General features: G+C 40.6%; 3 protein-coding genes across 3 annotated transcripts; all 3 read right to left on the reverse strand.

Annotated features, from left to right (window-relative positions):
• Window positions 1-76: 76 nt before the first annotated feature.
• Window positions 77-3010, reverse strand: LOC124394613 (claudin-8-like). The gene has a single exon (XM_046862972.1). It carries the CDS (start codon window positions 2543-2545, stop codon window positions 1556-1558), a length of 990 nt encoding a protein of 329 aa, XP_046718928.1. The 5' UTR covers window positions 2546-3010; the 3' UTR covers window positions 77-1555.
• A 1736-nt stretch (window positions 3011-4746) lies between these two features.
• LOC124394614 (claudin-8-like) lies at window positions 4747-6914 on the reverse strand. Its single transcript, XM_046862973.1, has one exon. It carries the CDS (start codon window positions 6167-6169, stop codon window positions 5312-5314), a length of 858 nt encoding a protein of 285 aa, XP_046718929.1. The 5' UTR covers window positions 6170-6914; the 3' UTR covers window positions 4747-5311.
• A 2018-nt stretch (window positions 6915-8932) lies between these two features.
• On the reverse strand, window positions 8933-10387 carry cldn8.2 (claudin 8.2). Its single transcript, XM_046863723.1, has one exon. The coding sequence runs from the start codon at window positions 10277-10279 to the stop codon at window positions 9386-9388; it is 894 nt and encodes a 297-aa protein (XP_046719679.1). The 5' UTR covers window positions 10280-10387; the 3' UTR covers window positions 8933-9385.
• Between the last annotated feature and the right edge of the window lie 1872 nt (window positions 10388-12259).

Genomic DNA, 12259 nt, shown 5'->3' on the forward strand with positions numbered 1-12259 from the left:
AATTCTCCATATAATTGTATTTGTGGACATTGTCCTCAAAATAGCTTTATATAAATAGATAGAATGGTTGTATTCCTTCAAATTCATAAATGAGCCCCTATAAGTTTATTCATCCCCTATTATTATTACATCATTCTCATCCGGGGGTCAACGAATGTCCATTTGTTAGACTTCCATCATTATTGAGGTTATGAACTGTTCACTGATCGATCAGCGCAAAACTTTCCGTGGCAATTACAGTCCTTGGTCATCGATGCAGACTGTCCAGTGGAACCATCTTCAGATGAAGCGAGTGGTCCTCACTCAGATCCCCAGCTTTGGCTAATTGGCTAATAAAATGGAGCAAACTATTTTTAACATACTGTAGATCGATCACTTTGTGTTCTTTCTGAACGATTAGAGACGACGATGAATAACACTTCATTATTTGACATCGTTGGAAGGAGAAAGGGAGGAGGAAAGACGTCGACAGGGACGGCAGGAAAAAGAGAAGTGGAGGAGAGTGGAGGTTCGGGTTGGTGCTTTAAGGCCATGGAGGAGGTTCATGGATGTGGTGAGGGAAGACATGCAGGTAGTTGGTGTGAAAGAGGCAGATGTAGAGGACAGGTGGGGTATAGAGACGGATGATCCGATGTGGCGCCCCCTGATGGGAGCAGTCGAAAGAAGAAGAAGAAGTAGTAGTCTAGAATGCTATATTGTTAAATATGCACTGATTGGTTATTTAATCATGTGAACTATACAACAAGGACAGTGAGGTACAATGAAAAATTCAATACTTTCCAGTCCATATTTTTTATCCCTTTTAATTTTTTTTTAAAGAGGGGACACTTTTGCTAATGCACAGTGGTATAAAGTGACAAATGTTAACAAAACTTTATGCAGTGTACTTTTTCTTGATTACGCTACTTTAGATGTCAACGTGATTGGCTAATGAGAATTCTCAGTCCCATGCTTCCTGTCCAATCAAATCGCACTTCGAAAATTTGCATCAGACAGACTTCAAGACACCTGGTGCCAATTTAGTTTAATAATGGAGGAGAATTTTTAGCATCAATCCCCACATCTGAAGGGGCTTTTTGCAGTGAATGTGTAGAAGAAACCAGTTAAAATATTTGCATTTAAAAGTTCTTCCTATCGAGGGTAAGTTTTGAATATCTGCTAAGTCTCATATCGTAAATATTTTAAATGGTATAATAGAAGTTGCGATAAATATATTGCCGGGGCGCAAATGCACAATTTGTCTGGGAAAGTGTGTCACTGTGAAGCCAATGTGGATTCAGGATGGACAGAATATTTGGCAACCAAAATTATAATAGCCAAAAAAAAAAAAAACAATGTAAAAAGAAGAAGCAATTTTTAGCAAACGATGCATCAATGTTGAAATGTTGAAAAACTTCATCTCGCACACTGGTAGGCTCAAAGGCAAAGATTATTCTTGAGACAAATTGGAGAAAAACAGCTTGAGCAGCTGTGTAACTCTGAATCCCCTAAACTTTCTATTGGTATGACAATTATAATTTCATATAATATCAAAATATGATTACATTACACTTGTTCAGATATATACTCCCGAACTTGAGTGGGTGCTGAAGGAATGGTGTGATCCTGTGTTCCTTGTACTGACCATGGTCCCATCAAACCCTGCAGTTGGAGGTATGGATTGGAGGTGGGCAGAGTGTATGCTGGAATTGAGGTGTCTTATTGGTATGGAAACAACTGGCGAGTTGTGCGAGCTGTGCATTGGCAAGTGATGCTGAACAGGCATCATGTTAGCAGGATACACCACGGGAACGTTGTAGAGTGAAGCTTGGCCACCAGGAGGTGCTCCAGAGATGCTGTATGCCAAAGGAGACGGCTGCTGAGAGGAAAAGCTGTGGCTCAAAAGTAAAGGCTGGTGGGAAATTGAGCCGATTGGGGTTGGAATGACGTGCGGGAAGTTGAATGGTTTAGGGTAGACAGGCTGGTAGGATCGATTCGACTGGTTGCTCCGGCATGCGAGGAAGACGACGCCAGAGCAAACGAGGATGAATGCTGTGACCCAGCCGATGAAAAGAGCTTCACCGAGCTCCCTGCGTTGGGCATCGATTAACAGCGGGTTGTAAAAGTCCCGAATGATCGAATTCGCCGTCCAGGAGACCGGAATGAGGACACAAATGGCAGCCATGATCTCCATTGAGCCGGCGACTATGATGCAGAGAGATTTGATTCGTGGTTGATCAGAAAAACAGGAAATGCAGCGCAAACCTGGCAGGGAGGCCACCAGTCCTAGGAAGCTCAATGCCACAGAGCAGGACATAAGACCCCGGGCAGCCTGGAGTTCCGGTGGCAGGTAGAGCAGTGAGTCATACACTTTGCACTGCATGCGGATGTTTGCCTGGCGGTAGCAGTTCATCCATAAACCCTCCCAGCGCGTCTCCATGACAATGATGTTCTCCTGGATGAACGCAGTCACCCTCCACATGGGGAGACCCGTCACAGCTGAAGCGCCGATCAGACCCACGACGCCCAGCCAAAAGCCAATGAGCTCGCACACCCCCTCAGCCATCGTTTCTACACACGTTGTTCTCAGATCTCCACAAAACAGTACAGGTCCCGTAACAAGCACCTCACCCTAGCAGACGGTGAATTTACACACTCTCTGACCACCACTGCTCAAAAAATATGGGAGAATGTCCCTCCTTAATCTCTGGAACTATCATAGGGCGAGGTTTGGAGTGTGCACGCAGCTGAGTAATTCATTACCTGAGAGCTTAAGAATCCAGTAAGTTCCAGTCCTTGCTTTTGAAACTCCTTCAAGGGTAACACATCCCTTCTGAGCAGAAATCAGATGACGTAAGCCCCCAATTAACGACCTGGAGGCACCTTTCCGTCGGTTTCAAACATCAGTTGGTGTTTTTAGATTTGTTCTGTTAGGTGTTCTCCCATCATTAAACAGTTGTCCGCAAACCCAGTAGACTCGAACATTACAGTGAACAGAGAAAGACGATCCAGAATGATGAATGTAAAGTTTACCCTTTCTTTGTATCTCTTGTCTCTTTTTCTTTGTTATGGGAAACATACAGCCTCTCGTGATTGGTTCAGGATGATGAGGGTTCTTGCTGAGCGCATGTTTGTTGTGTATTTGCTCATGTGGGTTATGAATAAAACTTCACAAATACACCTACAGTCTAAGTTATACAGCAGCTTAGAGATGTGAGTGTTTGAGTGTGTGTGCTCTAAGTTCATTAACTGCATAAGACCTCAGGGGAGGAAATAAATCCAGTCTTGGGTTCAGATAAACTCTTTTTTTTTTCTCTCGTTCAACTCGTTTAAACACAACGATGGGGACATCATTTTAATGTAAGTCAAAGGTAACCATGGCAATATGATTTTAATGTAAGACATTGGTAATCTTGGTGTTGTCTTTTTAAAGTAAGTGAAATGTTGCCATGGTGATATCATTTCACAGTAAGTCATAGGTAACCATTTTGACAAAGGTCAAAGGTAACCATGATCACTGTAATGTAAGACAAGGGTAACTATAGCAATTTTATTTTAATTTGAGTCTAAGTTGACTATGGCGATATCATTTTAAAGTAAGTCAAAGGTAACCATGGTGATATAATTTAAATGTAAGTTAAAGGTAACCATGGTGATATAATTTAAATGTAAGTTAAAGGTAATCATGGTGATATAATTTAAATGTAAGTTAAAGGTAACCATTGTGATATAATTTCAATGTAAGTTAAAGGTAACCATGGTAATATCATTTTAGTGTAAGCCCACTGTAACCCTTGTGAACATTTAAGTGCAATACAAATGTACACTTTGCAAAAAACATCTTGGTGTAAGTCAAACATTACCACTGCGATAATAAAATGTGATCTGGATATCAGTTTTAATGTAAATATCATAATATAGCATTTATTTTAATAATCACATATGCGATTGTATAGTAATATTCTTAAATATGAGTACCAATTGAAAATGAATTTGAATTCCTCTCAACACCTTCTCACCATCCTCTCAGGTACAGTGGTACTCGGTGGTGCCAAAACTTTGTGCAACCCAGCAGATGGCCTACAGTATTTTACTGTATGCCTTAAAACTGACCCATATTGTGGACATACCTACTGAAACTGATGTTCCCTCTGCATAAAGAGCCATTGTTTACTGAAGGACATTTCCACCTGTTCCTCATCTCTTCATTTGCCTTGTAAATTCATGCTAATCTCCAATCTCTCATTTAAAAATGATTTTTTTCAGCTTCTCTGTTTGCTCCCTTGATTTTTTGGATTAATAATTATAATAAATATAATAATATTTCTCTCAGTATTGTTTTCCTTTGCTTTAATCAATAACTGTGGAGTTAGCAAAAAGATTTTCATGCTAACATAAGTTCAAGCCGCAAAATGGAGTTAAGGTTGACAAAATATGTGATCTTTTGACTGTAAAATGTTACTGCACCAAATATCGACATGGTTTCAATAATTTACAATGTATTTATGAAGAAATATGTGTCAAACACGAGCAAAAAATATGTATTTCTACCCAGTTTTTAAGTGATTAAACCGTTTTTGGAATGATTTACAAAAACATTTTACAGGAACCCATATGGACGATAAGTTTGATGACCTGAGCAAGCATTCACGCCAAAATGTCCAGTTTTTCAGTGAAACAGACAAATATTTGCAGTTGATATTGCATCTTTTATCAACATATTCAAAAGCCAAGCCTGTACTCTTGACATAAAGAAAAAACAATGTGTGTCTTTGTCCAAAAGGTTTATTGGTTGTTTGTTCTTCTGGATCCGTTTCACTTGTTAGGTTTCTGTGGATGTAAAGGGAGTGTCTGTTTTAAGAATTTGAGACAACGTATGCTAATAGGCTTACATTTCACCTCAGGGCTCACAGATCACCAAGACCCTGGTGCACACAAAGCCACATAGAGTTTCATAAAAACAAAATTGAATGCAAGCAACTTGTCTCGCCTTCTATACACATCCCTTATTAATAAAAAAAAAGTTATTCTTTAATAAGACAATACAAGTGCTAGCACAATGCTAATGATAAAAAACATACAAAAAAACCCCCAATAATACAAATGCATACACTCTATAACTCAAATAGGAGAATATCTAGTCATCTAGCAGATTTCGTCTACTTACATAAGACTTACACTGACAGAAAGGGTTAAAGATCAAAAAAATATTTGTCAAGTGAGGTTAGTTCCAAGTAAACAAGGATATATTCACGTATATACACATATTAGTTACCATATCCTCTGTTCTGTCCTTATTCAGTCGTTAGTTTGGGCTCATCCTGCCGTTTTTTCATAGATAGGCAACAGCACTCCGACCTGATGGCTGTCTAGACGGCTGGATAAAGCTCTGCTGCCTAGATGGCTGGATGAAGCTCTGCTGCCTAGACGGATGGATGAAGCTCTGCTGTCTATATGACTGAGCGATGGATGGTTGTGTGGATGTCTGGATAAAAGATGGCTCTCTGGACGCTAAACTGTAGGCGGCTGCAGGTCTGGGCTGGTATGCCACTGGTTGCGGTTGGTACGCCATATACGGCACATCCCTGTTGTAAGCGTAGCGAGGCTGGTCGGCACGTTTCTCCTGGGAGCCGCCGCAACACGCGAAAATACATCCTCCGGCAAAAAGCAGCACAGAGGAAACCCAGCCGATGTAGAGCGCCTCGCCAAGCTCCCGTCGCTGGGCGTCAATCAGGAGGGGGTTGTAGAAATCACGGATAATTACGTTGCCAGTCCAGGAAACAGGAATAATGGAGCAGATGCAGGCAAGGATAATGAGAGAGCCAGCCACGATGAGGACCATACGCTTGGCTCGGTCGTTGTCTTGTATGCACGCAGTACATTTCATTCCTGTGATGGCCACGAACAGGCCAATGGCAGCCAGTGCCACCGAGCAGCACATGAGGCCTCGGGCAGCCTGGAGGTCTGGCGTAAGGGCCAGGAGTGAATCATAAACCTTGCACTGCATGCGAATGTTGGCTTGTCGAAAACAGTTCATCCACAGGCCCTCGTAGCGCGTCTCCATCACAATAATGTTCTCACCAATGAACGCAGTCACGCGCCACATGGGCATCCCCGTGCTTGCCGCGACGCCTATTAAGCCCAATAGAGACAGGACTAGTGCTGCCAGCTCTATCGGTTGGCCTGCCATCTCAGCTTGTTCTCCTTTTGGATAGATGCTTGGCAAGACTTTTGGTCTCAATAGGGATGACCATAGATCATTTTTGGAACTGGAAAATAAAAATAGTACTCCTTCCCGGAACAAAACACCAGTTTCTTCTTCTTGTCTCCTGTCGTCTAGTGGAGAACTGTATTCAGGCGAAGAAGCAGTCCCAGTGAATCAGTCATGTGCACTTGCTCCCTGCCCCCCTATGCCGCCTCCGTATCGAAGTGAGGCATGGGGCGGGATCTCCAAGTGGTTGCTGTGAAATTGTATCCCTCTGTGCTAAGCTCATTTGCACCTGCGGAGAAGGAGGAGCAGGAAGCAACTCACCAAAACCACTACTGATCCTAAACAACAGGCACACATAGAATCCAAGAGTCACATGGAGGTCATTGTTTCTGTTGCGCCTAATATTCTGAGGCTGTGGTCGAATATTAACACAAACAGATTATGCGCTTCGATGATATCCGGCACACATTAACCAGGAAAGAAATGGTTTTATGTACAGTTTATATCCACTAGTTTGACTTTTGAGGTCTGCACATGTCTTTGCTTAAAATAAACAAGGTGTTTGTATGTTTTAGTCACACATTCTGGACTCCTAACTCCTCCTTGTCTATTATTGACTTGTTTTAACAGCTAGCATATCTCCAAATATTATGTAAAAACCTTATATGCTTGACTCTAGTCAGCAATGAGAAATGAATAATTTTTGATGACTTCTATAACAAATAAAAAAACTAACAACTGCTGTGTTTTGCTGTCTCCAGACTTCAGAGACACAATGTGATGTTTTTCTCTGAACAGGATGTTTTGCTGACTCACTTGAATAATTTACATGGCAGCCAATAGCTTTCAAGGCCAACAAAAAACAAAACAGTGATGTTTTACTGTTTACTGTTAACTACATTTATGGCATTGGGCAGACACTCTTATCAAGAATGACTTACAATTATGTAAGGGCCTTGCCCTTAACCCAGTGGTAGCTTGGTGGTACTGATTTGAACAACCTTCCGAGCTGTCCAACACATTAACCACTGAGCAACCACATCCCCCACAACTACCTCTGTAGTGTAAATTAGGCTTGAATCTTGTCAATTTGATAGTTTTTGAGTCTTGATTTTGACTATTTGGACCCCTTAAAAGTCAGTCTTGACTGAGTCTGTGGTTAATCTTAATGTTAATCTTGTGGTGTTTTCTTCGATATTGATGGTGATACATACTCTAAAAGGGATTGAACTTGATTAGGGGTGACCCTGAATACTCAAAGATTCGATGCTTCGATAGGAGGAGCCTGATTTGACAAACAATCTCACAGTCGAATCTTTGCATAAGTATTATGAAACCAGGATCATACTATTTTGCTTATATGGGGTATTCAAATGACTGATTTTAAATAAAACTACAATAAGTTCATATACAGCCTATTATGATAATGCTGTAAATAAAAATAGGAATAGAAAGAAGCTTTTAATTATTATTATTTGTAAGGTGCATTAATAAATCCAACCAGATTTAAGTTTCAGTTTCCATGATCCGTGAGAGACACAGGAGCATCTCAGCAGCAGGGATTTACATATTAAACAATGTCTGGGAGATTCTCTAAAGGTATATTCTGTTCGAATTGAATGCAGTACTTTGAACGCTCGCACAGCCAATTTAGACGATTTCATTCGATTTGTCGATGTGAAATGCGAATCCTGTCTGTGGTGTGGCCTTTCTCCTGTTCTTCATTCTTTTTTTTTGTTTGTTTTATTTATCCATATTGTTTTTATACATTTTCTTCAATATCGTGGCATGATGTTCGGTACATCGTGGCTTTAAAATCGAGTAAAAGTAGAGCTACACTCGGTGTTGTGGCGAGTAAGAGTCCGGAGTTTCTTCCATCATTTATTCCTTTTTAAATGTTCAATTTGCTGTTGAACTGATGCTAAACTGTATGCTGGTGTTAAGTAGATACCACCAAGTGCTAATATTGGTTTTAGCTTAAAGAGGCCCTGAGTGAACCACGTCATGACCCAATGTCTCCCCAATTGATTAGTTTCAAGTCATATTCTCAGAGCAGTCCACAAATCTGGATACATTTCTGAAATACGTTTCATATATAGATATCATCCTAAATGCATTTATTGCACAATTAAATACATCATTGTGCACAATTTATTAAACTCTCAGAACCAAGAACCAAACAACTCCTTGGCTAAGGGTACTGATACCCTGCCCTTCTTTTCTGAGTGTATGAGTGAGGGAACTTCTTTTTTGCTTATATGCCCGTGCCGACCCCCAACCCCCACATTTTTTCAATGTGTAGGTATACTGATGTAGTATATTTAGCGCTTTTTGTTTAACCCCAACTTCAGTCTAATCCAATCGTTGCTTGTTTGGTTTTTAACCACTAATAAAGAGAATCCGCCGATACACTTTCCTGTCAGATTTTGGCAGTTGTCATTGATGGATATCTGGTTGATGGATATCCGGTACTCATGGTTCGGTGTCTGCAGGTAAATTTGAATTCCAGGTGTGTCAATAGGTTGGAGATGGCCACAAAACAATCACATTCTTTTTCTTCTTTCTTTAACCTAACCACACAAACAGGTTCAGCCAGAAGTGGTGAGCTTTTGAATTGGAATTATTTTTACAGCATGGTATCAGGATAAAGTCAACTTAAACACTTGGGGCCATTGTATATGACGTATAAAGTCAATGGATTAATTTTTTAACTGCGTCTTTTATGTAACAAAAAAATTCTCGTAGTTGTGTGAAATTTTATTTTCAAGAAATGGTATAAACATAAAAAAAGGACACTTATTCCTAGATAAAAATCGAAAAATATATTACAGCATTTTGACAAGCGCTTACAAGAGTTTTTCTTATAGTATGGGTGTGTATGTGTTCAATGTCCGTAGGGTGTCACGTCACCGTTTTCCTGGAAGGCATCTTGTTTAATTTGTACACACTGTCTAAATATTTTTGTTGGGGTCCACAAGGCGAGGACTGTTGGCAAACACAATTTTACCCTTAAAATAAAAATTATAGGTGCAACAATGATTCTGATTAATACATTTTGATAAATAAAGCAACTTTTTGTAAAAGGTTAAAATTCCTGAAAAAAATCTACCATCATTTTATACAATGCCAGGATGTTGATCAGTTGGATCCAAGATGCTGTAAAAATCTTAGGCCTATTTTATAAATGCGATTTCTTCAATATCTGCTTGGTACGTAGGAAACAGAAGGGGGTTGGTACCCGTAAGCCGGTTGGTAGTTGTAGGCTGGTTGATAGGTATATCCAGGGTTATAGCTGTTGCTGTAGGGAGTGTACTGGGCTCTGTACAGGACAGAGTCAACGTCGTCTTTCTCCTCGACCCTTGGAGCATGACGGCACAGAAGTATAACCCCAGCGATGAAACATAACGCAGCGGTGACCCAGCCGATGTAGAGTGCCTCGCCGAGCTCCCTGCGCTGTGCGTCAATCAGCAAGGGGTTGTAAAAGTCCCTGATGATAACGTTGGCCGTCCAAGAGACGGGAATCAAAGTGGCGATACATCCTCCAAGAAATAGACATCCGCCGCAGACCAGGACGATGTGTTTGACACGTGGCCGCGAGTCCACCAGGCGAGTGCACCTCATCCCAACGGCAGAGACGATGCAGGCAATGGTCGTCAAAGCCACGGCGGTGCACATTAGGCCTCGGGAAGCCTGAAGCTCGGCAGGCAGGTAGAGCAAGGAGTCGTACACTTTGCACTGCATGCGGATATTGGCCTGGCGGTAGCAGTTCATCCATAAGCCCTCCCAGCGTGTCTCCATTACGATGATGTTCTCCTGGATGAACGCCGTCACTTTCCACATGGGGAGGCCTGTGACAGCTGCGACGCCGATCAGACCCACGAATCCGATCACGAGAGCGGCAACTTCGCAGTGCATCGCCTCTTTGCGCTTCTTCTTCTCCTTCAAGAGCTGCTGCTCGTACACCGATTTGGCTGCTTCATCGTAGCCCGTCAATGCGCTCTCCCTGTAGGACTTGTCGGCGTACGACTTGTCGGCGTACGACTTGTCTGCGTACGACTTGCCCGCGTACGACCCGGCCACATAGGACATGGTGGCTGATACGTGGGGCAGATGAGTCTCCGAGCGCAAGGTTTCCTTCTTTTCTACAAGCTGCGTCTCAAATGAAAACCTGACTAGCCAAACAAGAGAATTTACAACCTGCCCAAAGGATGCTATGTGCTCCAACTGGTTTATCTGCATAAAAGAGGAGGAAACTTGTGACTCCTGATGTTAAAGTAATGCTTCACTGCTCATTTCATGCACCATACAGTGGATACTTCAAACACATACAATACAATATTTTAGGGGGGTGTACTGTAAAGACTACACTAGTCCTTGATATGCTACTAAAAAGATTTTTAAAATCAAATTGTACACCTCAACACTGCATTAACCAACAACACAACAACCTCTTCAATATACCAACAAGTCGTTTGAAAAAAGACAAAGTAGTGAAGCAATTCTTCTAACCAGGTTAAAACAAATAAAATGATGCTAGCATGTCACAAAGTAGAAGAGCTATTAGTATTCAATCTACAAATATTATTTTTAGATCAAGTGAAATAAAATATTCACAGCTGACTGACTGACTGCAAAATAGAATAGGTAACTTTCATTGTCAATTAATATATAGTGGGAAAAAAGGTACATATTTACATAAATGTAGTAGATTTTAAAGAGTAAAAGTTGCTTTGATGTATCATAAAACTAGACAATTGGCAAAAATTACTTGAAAAAAACAAAAGTACATTTACTAAAAAATTGTTCACAATATTGCGAAATACTAAATTTTTATTCATCTTATTCTAAGTTAGAATTTAGAATTAACCCTAGATTTTTGGTCAGTTTTGTCTTGTTTATGCTCCAATAATGTAAATATCAACATTAAAAAACATTTTAAAAATCTCCACAAAATCTCCTTGGAATCTAGTGGAACATCTTTCCAGGAGAGTGGAACTGATTATAAGAGCAAATGGGGATTCAGTGTTGTTTGGGAAGTTCAAGAAGCACAAAGGTGTCTACAAACTTGTGTCCATATATTGTATAAGGATTGGACAACAGGTGTTAAGGATGAAGATGCCTCCTCAAGGTTTCTTAATGATTAAGTGTCACCAGGTGTTTTTTTTTTTTTTATACGGAGCAATTTATAGAATTGAATTTGAAGGTTTTGCATCACCCTGAGGGAAAGTCCTCAGAAAAAAAATAACTTTGTGTTTCGTGGTTTCACTGAGACACAAGCTGCATTTCCGTTTTCTTAATTAAAGTAGAAAGAAACTGGAAGGATCACGGCTGTAATGTAAGCGAGGACTGAAACTAGCACACCTTCCACTACAAGAAATTTTACTATAAATAGATAATAAAAAAAATATTAACATAATTTTCTTTAATGAAAAACAATTCTTGTAAAAAAACATAATAGACACTTCATAGGGCTGAAAGCCAGATTCTGATCCTCACTGGGAAAAATGTGTGTTTGTTTGTGTGTGTGTGTGTGTGTTGATGAAGTAGGATACGACAACCAGCGCATGTTGACAGAAACCCACAAACCTGTCCAACCTGTCTGACCATAGCAACGTCACTGAATGCCTGAGCTTCATATTTAAACACACACACACACAAAGTTTGTGTGTGTGTGTGTGTGTGTGTGTGTGTGTGTGCATGTGTCCTAGAGATGTGTGACCCTAATCCTGAATTTCCCTCTAAATGGTTTTGATGATTCCATGTACCACTTTTCCAGACCACAAATACAAATGTTTTCAGATTTGACATTTACATTTCACACTGTGGTACACGTACACTGAGAAGTTACTGAGCAACTCAAGAACGTTGAGGATGGATTTGGACTGTAATGCATATCAACAGTCTACAATGGCTCAGAACCACAGGTTGCATGAAAACTTCTGCATTTAAGCATCCACCACTGAACAGCACACCTCAACAATGAGGAACTGGAATAAATGGACATTCAGTGCCATCCAGGTGACTTTTGAGTCTGGTTCCTCTCAAAGTTTCTTCCTCATGCCATCTCAG

This window comes from Silurus meridionalis, chromosome 12 (assembly GCF_014805685.1).
Source record: "Silurus meridionalis isolate SWU-2019-XX chromosome 12, ASM1480568v1, whole genome shotgun sequence".
Taxonomy (NCBI): Eukaryota; Metazoa; Chordata; class Actinopteri; order Siluriformes; family Siluridae; genus Silurus; species Silurus meridionalis.